The sequence below is a fragment of the Lycorma delicatula genome, chromosome 1, assembly GCF_047948215.1.
Source record: "Lycorma delicatula isolate Av1 chromosome 1, ASM4794821v1, whole genome shotgun sequence".
NCBI lineage: Eukaryota > Metazoa > Arthropoda > Insecta > Hemiptera > Fulgoridae > Lycorma > Lycorma delicatula.
In genome coordinates, this window is record NC_134455.1 from 70,636,571 (window position 1) to 70,662,204 (window position 25,634).

Sequence of the window (25,634 nt, forward strand, 5' to 3'; positions counted from 1 at the left end):
GTCCATAAAAGCCCCAAACCAAAAAAAAAAAATTGGATTTTGAACTTTTTCGTAAACTGCAGTAATGAGTCCTCATTGAGAGTTTTTCAATGATATATATCATAAGTGGTACTTATTTTCATTAGTTCCAGAATTATTAGCAAATGAAATTTTAATTAATGAAATATTTGGAACTATTTTACAAGGGGAAGGCACATCGGTTCGAATCCAACTTCATATATATATATTTTTTTTTTACTTTTTTTTAAATTTAAATATACTGATTTATTAATTAACCTCTTACTGTAAAAAAAATTTACAATAAATAATAATTCAATAATATCAATAAAAATAGTATAAAAAAAAAACAAGTTATTAGTTAAATAAAATTTTATGTTACGTTCATTTTAAACAATTTTTACAGATATTAATAATTATTAATAACACTCTATTTAAATTAACAAAACGAAGTTAAAATAATATATGTATATAAAGTCAGATTTGAACTGATTTATTTATGGTTACGGATCTGACATGTTCTCACTTGCACCACTTTACTTGAGCAACGTGAAACAAAATTAATATATAAACTAATATAAAATGCTGATACGGACACCACAAAAAAATGTGATGCAATGTGATGTCCACCACAATGCAATTTTGCAACTATCCAATTTATTAAAGAATTGAAGGATCTTATCTCACTTTCAAATGAAATAAGTTTAAATGAAGTGCAGCAAAAAATGTGTATATGTCATTTAATTGGCATACAAGGAAGTCATGTGGTGTCCCATCAGTTTTTTTATTTTAAATTAATGATTTATACTTAATTTAAATTATATTTGATGTAAAGTCAACATCTTTGTTACAAGTTTTATAAACTTAAAACAAATAAATAAAATAAAATAATTCAGATTTCATAACATTTTAGGAATAGAAGGAAGTATACACAATCCTTTTTTTTTAAGAAAACAGCGCATAGAGAATTAGGATAACAACTGATTTTATGTTCAGTTAATGGTAAGGGTCCTGGTATTTTTTTCATTTAATCTTCTTAATTAAATGCATGAAAAAAGACATCTAAAGACAAAAAAAAATTTTTTTAATAATAAATTGATCATGATAACTGATTAGCTGTAATCATTTATCTCATACAGCTAAACAATAGATATAAGTCCCTTATATCTAAGAATAATGGCATACTGGTGGACATTTTCGAGGATGACCTTGCAAGCTGCTTTGTGAGACGCCCAATCATTTGCATTAAGTTGCTGCACTAACATCATCTTATAGGATGGAATTTCAGGTCGGCATGAAGAATTCGTCGTACACTTCGATCAGAAATGGCTAGCGCAGCAGCATGTCTCGCTGCTGAATGTTGTGAGACCGCGTAACAGCTAACCTTAAAGCGTTAATGTTTTCAGGCATTCTCACAGTCCGTTTTCGTCCTGTTGGATTCATTTTTAAAGCAGACAATGCGTTCCTAAAATTCTTCACCCACAACAATATCATATTCCTACTAGGAACAGACGCGTGTCGATTTAAATTGAAATGTCTGTGAAATAAACGCTGTTACAATAACCGAGTCATTATTTTTTAAATAGGCTTCAATCACAAATGCTCGTTGTTCACCCGACCACGACATACTGGATACTGAAATAGCATGAATAGACCTGTGGATGTACAACACTCCTGCCTTCTCATTGAGGTGGTGCCAACATAACAATTACTATAAAATCGTCAGATTTATATGCTGGACCTGTACAAAAAATCCTCTTCTTACATGTGCCTATGGTTTTTAAAATAAGACTGTCTTAACTGTTTAGAGGGTAGCTGTATCATTGATGAATAATTCACACTGTCATTCCATTGCTGGAAGATAATTACATCAATAAAGATAAAAAAAAAAAATTATAAATAGTTTGGTGTTTGGAAAATGGTGTTTAGGTTAGACAGCTGAAACAAAGATGCACTTTGTAGTAAGTAACAAAATAAAATGATAGAGAAAAAATGAACTAAAGAACTAATGCGCTGGAAAATAAAAGAAGACATACATTTATTACGTTGGCGTTCTTTTTTTACAAAAAAGTTGTTAAGGACGATTAAAAAAGAGGTAGCTGAAAAAATAAAAATAAAGACTTTTAAAAGTGAAAATATGCAGCAAAAAACACAGAATAGGGTAGGCAACACCAGTACGATTTATGTACTTGAACTTCAAGAAAAAAAATTTAAAGATGAATTAATGTAGGATTATATTTTTTAACATAATTATTAATTAAGAGAATAATAATGGTAATAATTAGATTGTATTGTAAGTTGATCCTTGGAATAAATTTTTTAAATTCAGATATGTGCTTTTATAACTATGTAAATATTTAAAAGAAACAGTATGTAGGAAGACTATTGCATCAATAGATTTTCTGACATATAAATTATATTATAATAAATAACATATAAATGACATATAATTGGTGTTATAGAGTAAGAAGAGGGTCGAAGAGAATGAAAATACTGAGATCTGAATTTAATAGAGCATTAAAGGGTTTGAATGGGAGAAAGGCTCCTGGGATAGGTGGGTTACCTGCAGAATTACTGCGCAGTGCAGGTGTGGAAGTGATAGATAGATTATACTAACTGGTATGTAATATTTACGAAAAAGGGGAAGTTCTATCAGATTTCAAAAAGAGTGTTATAGTCATGATACCAAAGAAAGCAGAAGCAGATAAACATGAAGAATACAGAGCAATTAGCTTAACTACTCATGCATAAATAATTTTAACTAGAATTCTGTACAAAAGAATTGAGAGGAGAGTGGAAGAAGTGCTAGGAGGAGACCAATGTGGTTTCAGGAACACTATGATAAGGGAAGCAAGTTTAGCACTCAGATTAATAATAGAAGTAAGATTAACGAAAATCAAACCAACATACATGGCATTTATAGACTTAGAAAAGGCATTTGATAACGTAGACTGGAATAAAATGTTCTGCATTTTAAAAAAATTAGGGTTCAAATACAGAGATAAAAGAACGTTTGCTAACATTTACAGGAACCAAACAGCAATAGTAATAATCAAAGAGCGTAAGAAAGAAGCAGTAATAAAAAAGGGAGTCAGACAAGGATGTTCCTTATCGTGTTACCATTTTAATCTTTACATAGAACCAGCAGTTAATGATGTTCAGGGGCATATGCAAGGGTTTAAATCCCCCATCACTTGAAGATTTAAGTATTTTTTAATATTAGGCCTATATAAAATAATAATCAACTATAAATTTACACATATATGTTTGAGTATCTTTTTAAAAATCCATCGTATTCTCTCCTCTAATTTTTCACTGACAGAAAAAAAATCTATCGACATGATACAGTCCACCATAAATTCTTCTTCAACTGATATTATATTAAAAAAATATGTTGACGTGTAATGTTGGAAATGCACAGTACACCAATCCTAGAATACAGAATGAAATAATTGAAATGTGCAATGACCTGTTTGTTTGAAATCTCGTGAAAGAACTTAATGCCTCCAGTTGCTTCTCTATTCTTCTGATGTCTATCTCATCAATAGACATCAGACATATCAGGCTTAGAACAATTATCACTGTGTCTTCATTATGTTGATATGAGAAAATTTCACTGTGAAGGAAAACTTTCTACAATTTGTACCATTATATGATGTGACCAGAAAAGGAATTGCAACGGCGATATTGGACAAGTTGTGTTCATTAAATGTAAACATAAATAAGATTCATGGTCAAGGGTATGACGAAGCTATGTACATGTCAGGAAAAGTAAACTGAGTCCAAGTACATGTAAAGAAAACAATTCCGTCAGTTTTATATGTCCAGTGGTCAGCACACAGCCTCAACTTCTGAATACATACAGCACTGGATACAGCTGTATCCAGTGCTTGTGAAGTACCTGCCATTAGAAACTGTATGGGTACAATATCGAGTCTGCATGAATTTCTTAATACCCCTAAAAGGCAATATATTTTAAAATCGGCGATAAGTGAAATGGAAACTACAACTTCACGTCATGAAAAACTTGTTAAACTTTGCCCAACACGTTGGTTGGAAAGGTATAACTCCGTGGCCGCGGTGGTGGAATTGTATGACCCTATTATTGCGACCCTTCAAAGCATATAATAATGGAATTATAAAGACTTGTCCTCACTAGCAAATTCACTTTTATGTGCTTTGACTGACTGTTAATTTGTGATATCGCCATTTTGTATTCAGAGAGTGTTTTATTTAATTCTCCAATTGTGTAAATTCCTGCAGAATTCGTCAATTGATCTCGTGGAAGCAGTGAACCTTGCTGAAGATATTAAGAGTGAAATGAAATGTATATGCAAAAATATTGATGAAGAATTTTCTAAAATTTTCATTTATGTTTCTAAACTCTTGAATAGGCTGAGGTCCTCTATTCAAATCCCTTGCATGGCAGTGCGAGCTAACAACTGTTTAAACTTGGACTTATCATCAGTGACACCAGAACTTAACTTCTGTGTCTCTACTTTTATTTCATTTCTGGATACCTTCATGTCCCAACTAGTTTGCGTTTCTTGAAACACAAGCAAATATTGAAAGGCTTTCAGTGCCTTTTACCTACAAACCTAGACCTTCTGCCCCTGCCATCTCAAGTTTATGTTTTCACTTCGCTCACAGAATTCACAACATAACTATGTTAACATAACTATGTTATGTTCACATAGTTATGTTGATAGTTCATAGTTATGTTAACATAACTATGTTAACTATGTGAAATCCCAACGTAATGCCAATTATATTCACTTTTTTAGAAATATTAGCTGCACTCCCAGTGTCCACATGTACAAATGAATGATTTTTCTCAACATTACGTCGTCTAAAAACATATTTGCATATGCTACTGGAAATACACATTTGAATAGATTAGCACTCCTCAACATACATAGAAACTACCCTCCAACTGCAGAAGGTATTAAATGAAACTAATGAAAAAGAAACATCGTTTGGACATTGCATTGTGAATGCTGAAATTTCCGAATGTAGTAATGTAATATATACTATAGGCTACGTACATCATAAATCCTATATTAATTTAACTACCAGTACTCTTTTTAAACAATGATTTTTCTAAACAATAATACACTATAGCAGAGTACTGACTTCAACAATTGAGACAACTGCAGTCAATTCTTTATTCAAATTCCTTCATAGAATGTAGATTTATCAGTGCCAGTTTCATTCTTCAACCTCAGTAAGTTCCATATTGACATGTGTTTAATAAAATTATTTCATTATTTTTGATTGCTCCATGGATTATATATATATTATGTAACGTGTCTTACCTATCGTATACAAATAACTGCTGACTAAAATATATGATTATAGTGTAGCTAAAGTGTAATAATGACATGTGGCACTGACATAAGCATTTTTATTATACAAAATGAAATGGATGTTACAAGTTAAAAAAAATAATTGTAGCCTAAGGCTGTGAAAAAAATATGTTATAGAAGATTTTATTAGGGCATTTATGAATGTGTTATATTCGAGCATTGTAAAATAAATATATCGTAACATGATATAATAATAACACAAAATTTAAAATACTGATGTCAATAGTAAACAATTTTAATAATGACCCCGCACCCTAAACAAAATTCTGCATATGCCACTGATGATGTTAAAGAACAGCTTAGATCTGAATAACAATGCAAGGTGAAAAAATAAAGATGCTGTGATTTGCCGGTAATGTGTAATTCTAACTCAGAGTAAAAAAGATTTAGAAGAAACAATGAATGGCATGGATGAAGACTCCGCAAGAACTACTACATGAAAATGAACAAAAACAAAATGAAAGTAATGAAATGTAGTAGAAATAAAGTAGATGGACCACTAATATAAAAATAGGATGAAAAAAGACTATGGAGGTAGAAGAATTTTGATATTTTGGAAGTAGAATTACTGAAGATGAATGAAGCAGGAGTGATGTAAATTGCCGAATAGCACAGGCGAACCGAGCTTTTAGTCAGAAATATAATTTGCTTGCATCAAAAATTAATTTAAACATCAGGAAAGCATTTTTGAAAGTATATATTTGGAGCATAGCTTTATATGGAATAATTTGGATGATGAGAGTACCTGAGAAGAAAAGACTGGAAGCTTTTGAAATGTAGTGCTGTAGGAAAATATTAAAAATCAGATGGGTGGATAAAGTGAAAAATAAAGAAGTGTTATGGAAAATTGATGAAGAAAGATGCATTTGGAAAAATATAGCTAAAAGAAGAGACAGAATTATAGGCCACATCTTAAGGCACCCTGGAATAGTCGCTTAGATATTTGAGGGACAGGTAGATGGGAAAAATTATGCAGGCAGGCAACGTTTGGAATATGTAAAAGAAACTGTTAGGAATGTAGGATGTAGGGGTATACCAAATGAAAGGACTGGCACTAGATAGGGAGTATTGGAGAGCTGCATCAAAATAGTCAAATGACTTTTTTGAAGACAAAAAAATAAATGGTATACAATACATTTAATATAAATACACAATAGTGCTATGTATAGGAAATCTATTCTTATAAAAAAAGAATGAAATATCCTGATCTTGATATAATGTATAAAAACAATTTTACAGAGAAAAATTTAATTTAAAAGACGCTATCATATATAGTAGCAAAATTAATAACTACGCGGGCGATTAAAAAATTGTCTACATTTTTGTCTTAACACACCTTTAAAGTTGTCATACTGCTTTCTGTGCATGTGTGGTTAGAGTTTGTATGATAAGTGATGTGTTTGAAATTTCATCCCGATTCTATCATTTGCCTTCCAGCTATTAAAGTGTAAACATATTCGCTCCTCTAGCAGTATGCACCAAGGTGAAACAATGAGCAATGATTTGATTTCTCTGATGGGAGGGAGTGAAAGCAGCTGAAATTTATCATAGACTTTTATCACAATACGGGGACACTGCTTTATCATATAAAAGTATTTTTTTCAAGAATCAAGAAGTTTAAAAGATGCTGAATGAGTGTGACACACGAAGAGGGAGCAGGATGCCTGTCAACCTCTGCAGTGTATGACAAGATTCAGCAGGCTCAAGAGATGGTTCTGGTGAACAGGTGAGTTATTATTGATGAGGTAGTGTCTTTTTTGAACATCAATCATGGTTCTACCCATCAATCATCAAAGACAAGCTCGGTTTCTATAAAGTCTACTGTCAAATAAAGTGTTTTTGTTGCATGAGAATGCCTGCCTGCACATGGCTTATCACACCGTTGAGTTTTAAGTTGAATTTTTAAATACTGGAACACTCTCCCTATAGCCCAGATCTTGCTCACTCCAACTTTCTTCTGTATGGACTGCTCAAGCGTGCTTTGCAAGGTAGACAGACTTAAGACATGCAGAAAGTGGTTTCGCGACCAACCAAATATCTTCTTCTTGGAAAAAATATGCAAGCTTGTGAACCGCTAGACCCAGTGCATTGACAAGGGAGGTGACTATTTAAAAAAACAATGTATATGTTGGACCCTCAACCCTTTTTAAATAAATTGCAGAATGAAAAGTGTAGATAATTATTAATTTGCACACATAAATATAGTTAATGACTGTAGAAATGAAAAATCATTAAAAATAATTTTATTGATATTCAATTGCTGAATTCTTTTCCTTGAGAAACTGTTATGTTTTATTTAGTACAATAAATATTAATATTTGGTGGTTGTAACTACATAATTATATGTTAGATTCTATTATAGTATCGTATGTTAGTTGCACCGTATGTTAGTTGCAAGTTTCTTAGCTGTTTTTGTTAAAATAATAACAATTAATAAAATATTATACAAAAATATATTATAATGTAAAGAATAAAATAAATAGATAACACAAGATAAAAATGTAAAAATTCAGAGTTTATCAAAAAGATTCATCCGATGTCAAAAGCCATTAATCGCTAATGAAAGAACCATGCACAATTTAAAGTGGGGATTCTAGAGTTTCATATTGTTGCTGGCAGATGACTCTGTTGTAATGTACCTTCTTTTTAGTCTGTGCCAAAATGGCTACCCTGTAACAGAAGCATTTTGTGTTCTCCACTTCAACAATTATGAGTCTATTACAACTGTGCTGCTTGATTTTCATCGACAATAACCCAGCACTATACCTCCTACTGTTCAGAGCAATTGATGTTCAGAGCAATTGTGACCAACAATTTTAAGAAAACAAGACGTTTCATAAAGGAAAATGTAATGGTGATGATTGGAGCAAAAGAGATTAGACATTTACAAAGTGCGAGAAAAAGTATTAAAGAATTTATAAATTTATACACAATTTTTTCTGAACAAAAGACAATTAAGATATAACATCAAGGAAAGAGTGCAAAAGGAAATGGGTGTTACTGTGCACCTAAAATACTTTGAAGAAATACTGTCCTAAAATATATTTTAAAAAAATACCTTTCGGCACGCCAGAAGGTTTCACCGGTGCTAAGTAAGGGATAAAAAAGATTTCCTCCTTAAAGTTATAAAAAACTTCAAATTTACACAATACGACAATGGTTGCATGTGAAAAAAAGTTTCACATGTTTAGTGTACAATCCTCCACCTTCTTACAATTCCAGCAACATTTTGATCATCCTTTGCCAAAAGGGTTGGTTGATCATATTAAAAATTTTTTCAGACAAAAGTTTTAGGTAATGTTTACAGGACTAACGACCACTTTAAACCGATTTGATAATGTGCCTATTAAGGAAGGTATGATTTTTTTTGTCTATGAAACCCCATTTTTCCACCTCCTGGCCCAATGGTTGGTGATATCAAAATACCTTTTTAGATAAGTTTTAGGCCCTTAGTCAAAGAATAATAGGAACTTTAAATGAATTTGATATTTTACTTAAGATTAAAAGTTATAGTGATATTTTGTTTTTTCAAAACCTGCCTATTTCCAGCTCCATGGTTTGATTTTGCCCATTAACAAACTCGACCAAGATTTTGGGTTGTTATATTTTTTTTATTAATTTGAAAGTGATTGGTGCACAATTATGGTAGTTACACAGTGTTTATAAAATTATAGGCTGGCTATACTTTTTCGGATTCTACTTGTAAAATTGAACAAAAATTATCCTTAGGAAAAATGCAGATTTTTTCTTCATTCTCCCCCAATGTCCACCATTTTGTTAATATTATACAAAAATTTGTATCTCAATTTCAAATAGACAATCACATTAATATTTGCTAAATTTCTTGGTAATAAAGTTTTAAAATTAGCAAAAAATCAGAAATTAAAAAACCTTCGCAAATTACAAAATGGTGACCATGTTTATTTTTCAATTCGTTATATCTCTGTAACTATTAGATTTATCAAAATTTATGTTACAATAATTAACCGAATAATTAAAAAAACACATAATTAATAATAAATTATATTTATAAATAATTAAAAAAATAATTAATGTTATGTCACAATAATAAACCTAATAATTAAAAAAATAAAACAACTACCTGTAATAATCTTACTTTAATTGTTGTAGAACATTAGGTGTAAACAGTTAACAATTGTTAAAAGTTATCAGAGATATTCAAAGTACTACTAGAAATTACGCAAGTCTCCATTCTTTTTCTGGGAGACTGTCTTAATCATTACAAAAATCTGGGAGTATTCCTAATTTCCTGAAATTCATTTTGGATCCTTTGTTGAAGATCCTCAATGTTGAGTTGAATAAAAAATAATATGTTTCAAGTGGCTCCACAGGTAGAATTCAAGGGGGTTTAAGTCAGGTGATTGGGCAGGCCAGGGCACTGACCCTCCACGGCCTATCCATTTTTCATGGAAAGTTTCATGCAGGAAATCTGATACCAACTGACTGAAATGGGCTGGAGCTCCATTGTGGTGAAACACATATTTCCTCTTAATTGTAAAGGTAGGTCTTCCAAAGAATGTGGAAGATTTTCGGTTAAATAAGCAAGATAATTTTCTCCATTTAAATAATTTGTTAGGACCCAAAAGATAGTCATTAAAAATACCTGCCCATATGTTCAGGGAAAATCTTTGTTGATGGCTACTTTGGAAGGTACGATGAGGATTCTTGTCCCTCCAGACACGCTGGTTGTGATAGTTTTGAATACCGCTCCTACTAAAAGAAGCTTCATTTTTACACTGTTAACATGATCAACAGTAATAATCGCTGTGTAAAATTATTCAAAGGTGAAAAATTTATATCAATTTTTTTATTATTTAACATTAAATCTTATTGTGAGAAAATTATTAATTAATTTAATACTAATTTACAATACTAGAATTAACAATAAATACAAACAATTAATATTTAATAGAATTGAATGTAAAGTGGAGGACATGAAAACAGACACCAAATTGCAACATCAATTTTCTACCATAATTCGGCTATTTATTAACCAATTTAAAAAAATAAATTATCATTTTTTTTCAAAATAAAAGGCTTAATATTTTAACGAAACAAAAATTTTGATAAAACTAATATTTACGGAGATATAATAGATTGAAAAATAAACATGGCCACCATTTTGTAATTTGTGAATGTTTTTTAATTTCTGATCTTTTGCTAATTTTAAAACTTTATTACCAAGAAGCTTACCAAATATTAATGTGATTCGTCTATCCGAACGTGAGATATAAATTTGAATAAAAGAATAACAAAATGGCAGACGGGGAGAATGAAGTAGAAATTGCCATTTTTCCTAAGGATAATTTTTGCTTGGTTTTACAAGTAGAATCCATAGAAAAAGTAAAGCCAGCCCACCATTTTAGAAACACTCTGTAAAAACTTTTGAATCGACGGTGGTTTTGGGATCTGAGGGATGTGAAACACGAAGCTATGTCAAAATTTTCCAGAAGTTGATTCATGGTACCTATTAATATGGGTAGTTTTCTTATGAAATCTAACTAAAATTAACTAAAATATTTTAGGTGGTATAAAATTCCAAATATTTTGAAAATTAAAAAACATCACAAAAACACAAATATTAATGTACATAAAAAAGTGATAATATCATTAATTGTGGATGAATATTTGGAGAAATGTAGTGTATAAGTTAAGGTTTCGGAAGTTTGTAGCACCAACCAACAGGCAAGTAATTAACATTTGATTTCAAAATACTTAGAACAACTGAAAATTATTTTTCAAATAATTCTACTTTAGGTGAACAGTTCAGTTAACATTGCAAATGCACAGTTGGCAAGTTCAGTTAATAAATATTAAATACTTCAGATAACTGCATCCTTGGATAGGGCTTTGTTATGACCATTCAAAGACTTTAATTCTGTGAATCATTCTCTGTTAATTAAATCAGTCAAATATGTTATTAAATGTACATCTCTTTTATGATTTCAATTAACAGTTAAACAAAAAAGAAATGAAAGAATATATTTCAAAACTTTAAATAACATATTTAAACTGAGGACAGAAACCATAAAATCAATACTGGGATCAAAACTTTCCTTAATGCTTGTCATTAATTTGACTCATTATACTCCTATCCAATATGTAGTATTATTTGCTGATCATATATCAGTTTTTATACAAACTGACAAAGCTGAATCTATTCCAATTGAAATAATAAATTAAATAGGTCCAATCCAATGTAACAAAACACATATAATGTAAATTAGTACGTAGTAGGCAAACTGTAATTAGTAAAAACCTGAAAATACCAGGAAATTTAAGAAAGTAAAAATTAATTTTTTTCTTTTGTTGATAAAATGTAAGCAAAATCAATTTGGTTATCTAATAAATAATCTCAATTGACTCAGTTTCATGCAAATTTTAACAACTATTTTTTAGCCGAACTGTAATTCTATCAAAATAGCAGTCTAACATTTTGGAACAGTAATACTAATACAGTTGTAATTTTCATACTGTAGAAAAATAATAATCAGTGCATTGGCATTGTTAATCAAGAGTCATTCCTTATTTATAAACTTGAAAATTCTGATCATCTCACTTTACATGTATCAAATAGTCACCCACAATTTTCATTATTATTATCATTTATTAATTGCATTGACAATCTATAATTTTTATATCTTACTATGTGTTATACGTATATATTTATTATTGTAGTAATTATTAAGGGTAATCTTTGATGAGATAAAGTTACATGAAATCTTATGGTTATGTACATGTATCTTATGGTTACTGGTTATGTTGCACCAGTGAATGCTAAATTTGGATGTCTTTAATGAATGTATCATTTCACTGAATGATGTGTTATTGCTTGTTGATTATTAATGTCAGTATGTGTCAATGTGCTTGAAACTTTTGTAACTTATTGGAACTCTCCTGTTCTCTTGTAAAAAAAAAACTATCATTATGATTTTAAATGTAATTTTTTTTTGTAGAATAAATTACAGAGGCTTAAAAAATCTTGTAATATTTTTTGTTTTGTTTAAATGTAATGCATTCAATTAAAATTACTCTTGATGAGTTAGTATCCTGATAAATTTGGCCAGCATTAACCTTTTTAAATGATTATCATTTGAAGTGTCATTCTAAAAGAACAATAGATATTTGAAACATCTGTAAATATTACAGGGAGGTTCCCTTCAATTATTACCTAATAGCTAACAATTTAATATAAAAATGATTCTTAACTGTACTGGAATAACTTCTAAAAATAAAAACCTTTTTAAATATACATGTATTATACTGACATTCACAAATTTTAATTAACTATTTTATAATTTAATTATACATAACAAATCTTCCTCTATGAATCATGAGACCTTGCCACTGGTGAGGGAGCTTGAGTGCTCAGTTATACAGGGTAGCTGGAATGAAGGTGCAACCATTACGGAAAGGTATCTGTTGAGAGCCAGACTAAGGAATGATTCCTGAAAGAGGCAGCAGCTCTTTCAGTAGTTGTTAAGGGCGTATGTCAGGATGACTTAAATGGCCATATTAACATCACTCAGTTCTCTTGAGTACTGTGCAGCTGAAAGCAATGTAAAACTACAGCTGCTTTTTTTCCAAGAAAATGTAGCTTTCTGCATTTTCATATAGCAATGATGGAGGTGCCTTCCTTGGTAAAATATTCCAAAGGTAAACTAGTCCCCCGTTCGGATCTCCGGGTGGTGACTACTAAGGAAGGGGTCACCAGAAAATTAAAAAATAACATTCTATGAGTCAGAGCCTGGGGTGTTAGAAGTCTAAAAAAGATTGGTAGGTGTAGAAAATTTAAAGAGGGAAATGGATAGCATAAATGTAGATATAATAGGAATTAGCGAGGTTTGGTAGGAAGAGAAAACGACTTCTGGTCAGGTGATTTTAGAACAATTAACTTAGCTTGAATTATGGGCAGGCAGGAGTAGGTTTCATAATGTACAAGAAGATAGTGAAGAGAGTAGAGTATTACAAAATGCATAGTGATAGAATCATTGTAATAAGGATAAGATCAAAACTAAACCGACAATGATTGTTAACATCTGTATCTATATGCCTACAAGCACCCATGATGATGATGAGGTAGAGTGTGTATACAAAGAAATTGATGAAGCAATTTAACACATAAAAGGAGATGAGAATTTAATAATAGTTGGAGATTGAAATGCAAGCATTGGAAAAGGTAAGGAAGGAAATATAGTGGGTGAATACAGGCTGGGCAAAAAGAATGAATGAGGGGACCGACTTATAGAGTTTTGCACAAAGTATAATTTAGTAATTGCAAAGACCCAGTTTAAAAATCATAATAGAAGAATATACACATAGAAAAAGCCAGGCGATACTGCAAGGAATCAGATCGATTATATCATGGTTACGCAAAGATTTAAAAATCAACTTGTTGACGGCAAAACTTACCTTGGATCAGATATTGACAGCGACCATAATTTAATGATAATGAAATGTAGATTGGGGTTTAAAAACCTGAAGAAAAGGTGTCAGATGAATCGGTGAAATTTAGAGAAGCTTGATGAAGAGGAGGTAAAGAAGATTTTTGAGGAGGACATCACAAGAGGTCTGAGTAAAAAAGATAAGGTAGAAAATGTAGAAAAAGAATGGGAGAATGTTAAAAAGGAAATTCTTAAATTGGCAGAAGTGAACTTAGGTGGAACAAAGAGGACTGGTAGAAAACCTTTGGTTTCAAACGATATATTGCAGCTGATGGATGAACGTAGAAAATACAAGAATACTAGTGATGAAGAAAGTAAAAGGAACTATCGACAATTAAGCAATACTATAAACAGGAAGTGCAAACTAGCAAAAGAAGAGTGGATTAAAGAAAAGAGTTCAGCATGGAAAGAGAATTGAACATTGGTAAAACAGACAGAGCATACAGAAAAGTTAAGGAAAATTTTAGGGTACATAAATTAAAATCTAATAATTTGTTAAACAAAGATGGTACACCAATTTATAATACAAAAGGCAAAGTCGATAGGTGGGTGGAATATAATGAAGAGTTATACGAAGGAAATGAATTAGAAAATGGTGTTGTAGATGATGAAGAGGAAGTTGAAGAGAATGAAAGGGGAGAAACAATACTGAGATCTGAATTAAAGAGGGCATTAAAAGATTTGAATGGCACAAAGGCTCCTGGAATAAACAGAATACCTGTAGAATTACTGCGCAGTGCAGGTGAGGAAGCGATTGATAGATTATACAAACTGGTGTGTAATATTTATGAAAAAGGGGAAGTTCTGTCAGACTTCAAAAAGAGCGTTATAGTCATGATACCACAGAAAGCAGGAGCAGATAAATGTGAAAAATACATTACAATTAGCTTAATTAGCCATGCATAAAAAATCTTAATAAACTTAAAATCATAAAAAACTAGAATTCTGTACATAAGAATTGAGAGGAGACTGGAAGAAGTGTTAGGAGAAGACCAATTTGGTTTCAGAAACCGTATAGGGACAAGGAAAGCAATTTTAGGCCTCAGATTAATAGTAGAAGGAAGATTAAAGAAAAACAAACCAACATACTTGGCGTTTATAGACCTAGAAAAGGCAATTGATAATGTAGATTGGAATAAAATGTTCAGAATTTTAAAAAAATTAGGTTTCAAATACAGAGATAGAAGAACGATTGCTAACATTTACAGGAACCAATCAGCAACAGTAATAATTGAAGAACATAAGAAAGAAGCCGTAATAAGAAAGAAAGTATGACAAAGACGTTCCCTATCACCATTACATTTTAATCTTTACATAGAACTAGCAGTTAATGATATTAATGAACAGTTTAGATCTGGAGTAACATAACAAGGTGAAAAGATAAAGATTTGCTGATGATACAGTAATTCTAGCTGAGAGTAAAAAGGATTTAGAAGAAACAATGTATGGCATGGATGAAGTCCTACGCAAGAACTACCACATGAAAATAAACAAGAACAAAACGAAAGTAATGAGATGTAGTAGAAATAATGAAGTGGTCCATCTTCATTATTTCTACTAAAAATTATTATTCCTATTTATTATTATTTTTCCTGTTTTCTGAATGTGAAAATAGGAAGAGAAAAGATTACGAAGGTAGAACAATTTTGTTATTTGGGAAGTAGAATTACTAAAGATGGATGAAGCAGGAGTGATATAAAATGCCGAATAGCACAGGCAAAACGAGCTTTCAGTCAGAAATATAATTTGTTTACATCAAAAATTAATTTAAATGTCAGAAAAGATTTTTGAAAGTATATGTTTGGAGCGCCATATGTGTATATGGAAGTGAAACTTGGACAATCGGAGTACCTGAGAAGAAAAGATTAGAAGCTTTTGAAATGTGGTGCTGTAAGAGAATGTTAAAAATTAGATAAGTGGATAAAGTGACAAATGAAGAGGTGTTGCAACAAATCGATGAAGAAAGAAGCATTTGGAAAAATATAGTTAAAAGAAGAGACAGACTTGTAGGCCACACATTAAGGCATCCTGGAATAGTTGCTTTAATATTAGAGGGTCAGGTAGAAGGAAAACATTGTGCATGCAGGCAACGTTTGGAATATGTAAAACAAATTGTTAGGGATGTAGAATGTAGGAGGTATATTGAAATGAAACGACTATAACTAGATAGGGAATCTTGTAGAGCTGCATCAAACCAGTCAAATGATTGAAGACAAAAAAAAAATATAAGAAATAAAGAGATTTTTCTGTTTATATAAATTTTTATTTCTGAATTCAATTATGTAGTGTGAAAAAAATTACATGTGATGAAAATATTTTATGTCTAGTAGAAAATAGTGAGTTTTTGTAATTTAGTCTATAAATAACACAACACAGACAAATAAATTATACATACACCCTTAAAAAAAATACACTAAGAAAATACAAACATATTAGAAAAGTTTTTAAGTTCAATTTTATTAAATTTTTTTTAATATTTTAGTCTTTTTTCTTATTTTTTTGATACTAAACAACATAATTGTGCTAAAAATTCAATTAACGTTCTTGTAGGTCTACCAGCCATACCTTCTCTCAAATATGCAAAAGCTTTTCCTGTTGTCCATGTAACATTAGAAGAATCGATATGAAGCCAGTCGATTCCTGGCGGCACAAATTCTTTTAAGAAAGCAGCTGCTTTTCCTGGTGATCCTCCAAGATCAGTTTTCACTAAACTTTTTAAATCACTTAAATCAGATCTTAAATATTCCTCAAAGTATTCCCATAAAGGAAATTGCCATATTCTATCTCCAGAATGTATACTAGCTATTCTGATCGACTCGTAAAGGGATTCATTATTAGTAAACACTCCACATGCAGCACTACCCATTGCTGGTCTCATACCATGTGTAAATGATCCTACATCGATTATAAATCTAGGATTATATTCCTTTGCATAAACTAAAGCATCTGCATGCATTAAAGTACTTTCTGCAAGCTCAGTATCTTCTATTAAAATAGTTTTTCCATTTATGGCACGAATTGTATCACCTGGTTTCATACATGATGCTCCAAAAGTATTTATAGCAACAGGAATTAACCCATTAATATTTAATGGAAGTCCTAGAGATGCAGCAGCATTTATGGTTGCCACGACAGCAGCAGCACCAGTAATAGATCCATGATTATGCAGAAGTTGTTCTGGCTTTTTCAAGGAAAGACCACCAGTGCTGAATGACAAACCGTTTCCAACAAAAACTATCGGGGGAGTATTTTTATCACTACCCTCACATAGCAGTTCAATTAATATTGGATCATGACAAGAACCCTTACCTACAGTCAAAAGTCCACTCATGTTTCTAAGTGTTGCCCACCGCTTTACTCTTACCTTCACATTTACTCCACTTTTTGACAGAAGATCGACTACATTTTGTGCAAAAATTGCAGGAGTTAGATGATTACTTGGTGATTGTGCTAATTTTCTGGCTATGTTCTGAGCTTTTGCTTTTTCAATGCCAATTTGCCATCCCATCCAGTCACACGAGTCAAACAAGTTAATGGATGGTGGTTCTTTTTGTTTATACATCTGTTTGTTTTCTTGATAAAACCATGCTCCTAAATGTGCACCTTCTGCTGCTGATTCTGCATGATCAAAACTTTCAACTGCTATTCTTTCTACATTTATGTTTTGAAGTGCTTTGACACCTACTGCTGAAGCAATTCTTATAGCCTCTTTTCTTTCATCCAACTGTTCGACTGGGTTGTAACCGAGGCAAGGATCACCTACCCCTACAACAGCTATTTGTGGATAATCACTATCGACTCCAAATAAAAGTCTAACATCTCCTAACTTTGGAATAGGTTTGGCATATTCCAAAAACTTTAGCAATTTTCCATGTAAATTTTCATTCAATCTAGTACCTGTTCTGGTAAATGTTGTTGGTTCTGGAATACTTTCATTATTGCTATCAGGAAGGTAGACGCCAATAACTGTCCCATGATCATTTTCTCCACATTTCTTGGCTTTTACAAATTGTGTTGTGCTGAATTCAGACTCGAAAATTTTCATTTTCCATGGTTTACAAGAATTTGCCAAGAAATTTAACATGTTAATTTAAAATTTTGATTTTTATTTTTAAAAAAATGTGTACTTTTTTTAAAGGTGTACAGTTTTGAAAAAGGTTTTTTAATACATTTCAGTTACTAGGTTACATTTTAAAATTACACTATTCTTATTATTAATAAAATTATCTTCCTTTATGAAAATAAATAGAACAATTAGAAATTATTAAAGGATCAATTTCAGTTGTCTTATTTTGTAATTACTGGGAAACAAAATATAAATATGGTTACTATTATTATTTTTTTTTTTAATGAAATAAATGTTAAAAAGTGATGAATAAATTAATAAGTTAGAATAATTTATTACATGAAAATCTTCAAGAATTTCATGTCTGTTTTTATCATATATGAATTATATTTAACATATTTTAAAACTAATATCTGTAAAAATAAACAACATATTTTTAATGTAATTACTACTTTTTAAGTGAATAATACTTCTTTACCTCATACTTTAATAAGGCAAGTTTTATCTGGTTCAAAAAGAATGACTGAATCCTTCAAAATTGAACTATTAGTGAAATTATATAAAGAAAAAGCTTTCATACACCAGCAAAATGAAAGAAATGAAGAATAAGTTAACATCTACTTTTTGTTGTAATTTCATGATTTTACTATAAAAGTAAACTATTACTATTTCATATTCTCCTCAGTTTAATTTCATTTTCTTATTTTATGAAAAATGTTTTAGGATTATAAATGTGTGAGGTTAATTTATCTGAGAATGATCAATTAAATGGTCTTATTATTTTAACAGATTTGAACATTTCATAAATAATAAAGCCCATATTAATTTAGCATAAACAAAGAGGATGAATAAAATGCAGACCCAGCTTGTTGTTCACACTGTGTTATGTCTTACTCAAGTTTGCTTACAACTAGAGTAGTATTAAAATAACAATATCAATTGTTATTAACAATTATATAACTGCTGTACCTTACTGAAAATCAATAACAACCTTTAAACCCATAAACCTTAGTAACTCATATTGTTGCCAAGATGAAAGTCACTATGAAAAAGTGTGGGATGTGCCACCATCCCAAAAGTAAGTAACTAATTGCTAGTACAATATCAGGTTATTTAGCTATTAATATTTCTGTGCTGATTATTACATTTAGTGACTATCCTTAATCTTTGTTCATTATTTTATTTAGCTATTTCTGTTGTAGTTCTGATGTTGTATTTTATTAAGTTAAGGATTTATTTTTTCTTTAATATTTTATTTAATCACTAATTTTATTTTAATAATATTCTAATAATAATATTGGTAGATATTACGTACATTTTATATACATTTTATATTCTTTCTATTTTCTCTATTTATAGCATTCATAATTATTTTTCATTCCATATGATTATGTTTTGTAGACATTTCAGTTTGTTATTATGTAGAAAGTATGTTAAATAGAAAGGAATACACCACAGCCAGTGAGATTTCAGTCACATTAAATTCAGACAAAATTAGATTTATACACTAACTTTATTTGGGTTTTAGTACTGAAAAAAAACTATATTTAGTAGACAGAAGTATTTTGATTAAAAGTTAATTAAGATCAAGTATGCATTTTTTCATTTTTTAAACATGTAAGTTCAGTACTACTCAAAAATAAAGCTAGACAAACTTGTATTGAGAGCAGGGCCATTATTTGTGGTTTATGCAACATATACATGATTTAGTTCCTCACTTTTAACCTTCAGTATATTCACTGCTTAATCTCAATACAGTCATGAAAAATTTGCCTTTACCTTATTTTTTCCATATCATCTCAATTTTTCTTTCCTCCTGTGTTATTTTTCAGCACCATTTAACTTTTATTACTTAATTTATGTCACTACTCTTGAAAATGGCTGATTACACTATAATACTTGCTCTTCTGCTTACTCATCCCTTCAAGATTTTTCTTAACCTCATCCATTAATTGCTCCACATTTTTTAAGCATATTGTTTCTTCTTCTATCCTATAATCATACTTCTAATCCCTTTCTATTATTTCTGATTCTTCGATCTTTTCCATATGTCCTTCCTTAATCTAAGGATTTTTTTACCTCACTAATCCTTTTATTTAAACCTCTAACATTCAATGCTCTGACTAGAAGATTATAGCAGTTTTTATCATTTCTGATGTTTCACTAGAATATTCTCCAATTGGTCATCTGACTGAGGTACTATTTTATTTCTGAGATGTTTTATTCATGATGACATTCTCTTATTGAACTAAAAAAGAAAGGAATGAGAAAAAATAATTATTTGGAAAATATTACTTAATCTTTCCATTGCTTTCAGCTGTGTGGCACTTAGAGCCACTTTTTGAAAAATCATTTCTTCTTAGTCTGACCTTCATATCTTCACCAATGTACTTAACACCAATTAACTTAACCATTATTTTATCACCTAAAATTATCATAGTTTCAAAGGCAAATGAAACTTTATTATCAATAATTTTATATTGTTTTTTGTTTTACTGTTCACTTTCCAGTTAATCTTTGATCACTCTCTTTACTACTTTGAATATATATACATATATAAACAGTGTTTCAGAAAGTTTCTGCCATATAAGTGTATTCCTATCACCAAAATAAAAAAAGTTCATGTAAACATACGTTTAGAAAAGTTTTGTTTTCTACTTATGATGAAAGATTTTCTCCATATTTCTGCTCTAATGGCCAAATAATGCTGTATTAAAATTCGCAGATGCAAATTTGACTGAAATAAGTGGTTTTATTTGCAAATCTTACACAAAAAAAATAATTGTTTCCACAACTGTATCTTGAGTATTTTTTGAGTTATAAACAATGCTACTCTCAAAAGAATCAAGTCTGATCAGTAGCTTTTGTACATCAGTTGATTCAAATGCATCACAGCAAAAAGAGAAATTAGGATAGGTGATATAAAGCAATAAATTAAAGTATCACTTTTTCTTATGAAACAATACATTGGATAAATTTATTTATTATTTTTCTTGTTACTTGCCTCTATTACTGCCTTACTGAGATGCTTCAACACATCAGGGGAATAATGGAAGTGAGTAATCAACTCATAAAATAGATTGTTAATAAAATTCTCTGTCCACTAGGTTGAGATTGTGGCAGTGTAAGTGTTACTTAATGCTAGTTTTAAGTGTTTCAGAAATTAATCCTTCTTTTGTTTTTAAAATTACATAAGAATACATTTTTATATAATGATAATATTAAGTATTTTCAAAATTACTAGTAATAGTAATGAAAAAAAACTTACAAAAAAATACAGCTAGATGCTCAACATCATTGATGAGTACTTGAAGTGTTTTACGATCCACACTTTCAATAACATCAGGTTCTGATTCGTGCAAATCTAACACCCATTCCAAAATTGCCTCCTCTTGCATTAGATCTCCTGCAAAAATAATTTTTGTTATTATACACTGTTACATGTTTACACTCTACATTTTGTGTAAGTAAAAATGATAATGATTAGAGTTTAATGTTGAAACTATTAAATGTAAATAATAAATCAAACCAGATTTATGTTTAACAAAGATTTTAATGATTTTACAATCATTATTGCATTTAAAAACTAGCTGTAGTCATTTGCACAACAATTTCAGCTTATTAGTAGAATTTTTTTTAACAAATTGGTTGTTCTTTTTTCCCACATGGATTTTTTTTCAGAACAATTTGTTAGTTTACCATTAAATTTATGATTTTTTTTTTAAATTCAGAGTCTAATATCATATTAATAGATTTTTCTCTTCTGTATGTTGAAGAGATAATATATGTCCTCAGTAATGGGTTGGTAGTATCTCAACCTTTCAGTTAGAAAATCCCGGGGTTTAAATCCTGGTCATGAACAGTATTTTTTCATCGCTACAAAATTTTCATTCCATAATGCACACAAGTTTTGAACTGTTGGGGGAATTAATCACCAAACCCCCAAAAAAGTAACCTCAAGATTTCTTTTTAGTTACTAATGTAGCTCTATATATGTCTCAACTATGTACTGTAGTAAAGAATTAGGTTGTAGCATAATTGCCTTCATATTGGAAATATGGTACACAAGTCAACTTGTGAAGGTACAACACTTAATATACAATCAAAAAGGATTACTTGTGCATCTAAGTACTTAAGTTTTGTTTCAGTGAGATTCTTGGTATAATTTCCCTGCTACTTAGTCAAAGTTTGATTTTGTCTGTATTACTACAAAGTTGTTTTACATGCTCACTGTATTACAGTGATATTTCATATGTCTGAAATAGAATTTTGGATTACAGCAGTAGTAGAAGTTACATATTTCTAGGTAATTAGGTTTGTTGAGCTCTGTGTGTGTGATTTCTTCTGATTTTTGTACTGAGAATAAAATATCCAACATTTATGTATCTGTAAGGTATTTTTTCTGAATTTCTGTCTATGTATATATATATATATATATATATATATATATCTGAGAGAAAGAGGGGGGAGAGGGTGAGAAAAAATATAACAAACCATTATATATTGGTTTTGCAGCATCCATTTGCAGATGTTAGATAATCTACTTACAGTCTTAAAACGTTTTTATGAGATCTTCGGATGACATTGATGTTGTAAGTAATTTGTAAATCACTAAAAGCTGCAGATGAGCTTATGTGATATTATATGTACTCAATTAAGGAATAAGAATGTCTATTTTCGTTCAGTTTTATACTTTTAAACTAGCCTATATTTTTTATTGGTTGCTATTTATGATGATAAGGCCAAGAAAAATGATTTATTTATTATGTCCAAAGTCAGTGAAAGTGTAATTTACTTGAACACTGTCTTTTGTTTATGTTACGAATAATTTTGTTTCTGTTGTGTTCTGTTTTTGTTAGGAAATTAGAAATAAGGGAGCCCATATTAAGGTCATGAGGTTGTCTCTAATGATTACCACATTCCAAGTTATGAATATAACACAATCAAGCTGACAGCACCAAAAAAAATAATTTTACAGTATGTTTAAAGTTATGATGAATTATAATAATTTGCAAGCTATTATATTTTTGTAAGTACAAAATACAAAATTCGTACAAAAAACTTTGCTATAAAATAATTTTTCATGTTTCTTCTAGTTCATTTAATTTATACTTGTGAAAAAGTAATTGTGTACCAAACCCGTAACAGTTGTAGGTCATACAAGACACCAGTCATGCTTCAAAAAAAGCAAAACCATTCTTAAGAGTAATGAACATCCTAAGCCAGGCTTATTAAGGACCCACCGGGCACACTTTAAATCAATTTACTACAGGGTCTGACTGTAAAATGAACATTTTTACTTTCAGAAACAAAAACTCTCATTATTGTCTTTTATACACAGTATACCACATTGATAAGAAAGATCAGGCAGTTACTGTAAAGTAATAGATAATTATGTATTTCTTGGGAAACAATGCAAAATCACTAAATTGGGAAATATGTTTTACTAGCATTAATGAAATTTTTCACCAATTTTCATTACAAAAATTGAATTGCATTGGCAGATTTCTTTAATAGCATTTAAGTAAATAAAAGTTTAAGTTGATGAGACATTTTTAAATACAAAAAATATAAACAAAATAATTGTTTTGCAGTCCCATAAATCCATAAATCAAATACTAAACTGTATTCAATTTTCTCTTCGTTGAGAAATTAAATTATAATTCCTCAATTGACTCAATTTTTTACATTTTAAGATGCTGTTTTGTAAATTATGTATTACCAGATTTGTGCAGCTACTTTTACAATTTGTCTCTATTTTTATTATTAATTACTTTTCAAAAACCATTAATGTGTTATGGTTGATATCTGTTTATTGATTTAACTTTATGTACCAAATAAATGATACACCTACATTAGAATTTGTGGTAAGTTCTGAAAGTAATAATCTGATTTGATAGTTGCAACAGTATAATACATAAGTTTATGTTACTATATTTGTATCCAGTCAGGCTTGATATTTTCACATGCTGTAAAATTTATTTCTCAACTCTTACAAAAAAAGATAAAAAGTAATTGTTGATGTTATCCTAAGGTATTAACAGTATAAATAAGTATGTTTTTTTATATTTTATTTATATTATGTATATACATTTTCAACAAAAATTTTAATTTTAAAACCAAAAAATTTTTTTAAAAATATGATAATATTTAGTATTGTTTACAGATTCAGTTTTGTGATATATTATTGAGAATTCACAGATCAGCTGGAAGAAATGAGATATAATATTTATGTATTATAATAGATTTAATTTGAATCACTATTAATATTTTTTACTTTATGTACTAATGTTACACACATATTTTATTTAACATTTTTATTTAAAAAAATAAAAAAAAGGAAAAGAATTAAAGTGCAAATAAAATTTAAAATAGTTTTTCAAAGTTTTGAATTTTTTAAATTACTGGGTGGGTCGTTTTTTATCGGCATAATATTAATCTAGATGTGTGGTTTATCCAGATTGAGATTTTGATATTTTTAAAAACTATTTTACTCCATTGACACAAATTTTGTTAGACTATAATTGATGTGTTATAACATCAAAATGCTTTTAAATGTTCTACTTGATTATGAATTACCTGTGGAAAGAAAGAATATATTTATTGTATCTTAGTCAAAGATAAAATTGTACATTATTCTGATAATAAATGTCGGTTATGTCCAATTTCCCAACTGCTACATACAACTGAGTTTGGGATGATGGCAAGTGTAAGAAAGCGGTTGTTTCTATAGATAAAAGAAAAAATGACATAATAAACAGATTTCATCTGTTTATTATGTCAGTTGAAATGTTGAACAGCAATACAGAATTTGATATCAGATCTTCATCTGTGTCTAACCAAAAAAAAATAGGAACCAGTGAATTGCTTCAAAATGATAACTGGATAGTTTTGAAAGTTGAATAATTACACAAAAAGTAAAAACGTAATCCCTAGATGATGAGTTCTTGTGGTTTAGTTCAATAAGAAAATGCATTAACCTTAAACAAAAATATATCAATAGGATCTGAATTTTACTTACTGTTAGTGCTAGGATTGGTTAGAAAAGTGGAAACCTTTTATGTAATATGCCAACTGACAAACTGGCAAAAGCTCTCTGGAGATTCATTTTTTAGCTATAATTTTAAAAGTGAGTTTGAAAAACTTGTTTCATATGGGAAGCTGAACTACACCTGAACAGGTATATATTATTGATGAGAGTAATTTTTGTCAGATACTTCCAGCACAATATTCTCAAATTTCTAATCTGATGTTTCTGAAAAAAATCATAAAATGAACAAACGCAGGATCACAGTCGTGGCTTGCAGTAACACATTTGGAAAACATAAAATCCTTCCTCTTCATTAATAAAAATTGGCTTTTTGATTTTTTTTTAAAAACATCAGAAGCCAATGTAAAAAAAAAAACAAATAACAATTGTATTCATTTGAAATCTATATAGAAAATTGATAGTGCACTGCTATAGTCAAGATTTGAAGAAAAGATCTGTGGAGATATGTTGGTGTTAAATTTCTGTCAAGTATACTGAATAAAAGTGGCACAAGTGCGATTGAATTGTTAAAATCCATCTTAAAAACATCACACAATTGTGCACCTACTCAGTTATAAGGTGGCTGAGGAGAAAATTATGTTAAGTTAAACATGTTATGTTAACATTATGTTAACATTATGTTAAGTTAAAAATTATGACTTTGTGTTTGCTTCCCAACAGCTATAGAAGACATTAGATGCTGATGTTGG

General features: G+C 29.9%; 1 protein-coding gene across 10 annotated transcripts in view; it reads right to left on the bottom strand.

Moving 5' to 3' along the window:
- hlk (hulk) overlaps window positions 1–25,634 on the bottom strand; it is a 309,501-nt gene that overhangs the window by 120,124 nt on the left and 163,743 nt on the right. For all 10 annotated transcript variants that reach the window (XM_075356311.1, XM_075356337.1, XM_075356327.1 and 7 more), the window contains one exon: window positions 21,163–21,300. In XM_075356311.1, the coding sequence (XP_075212426.1) occupies window positions 21,163–21,300 (138 nt within the window). The remainder of the gene's footprint in view (window positions 1–21,162; window positions 21,301–25,634) is intronic.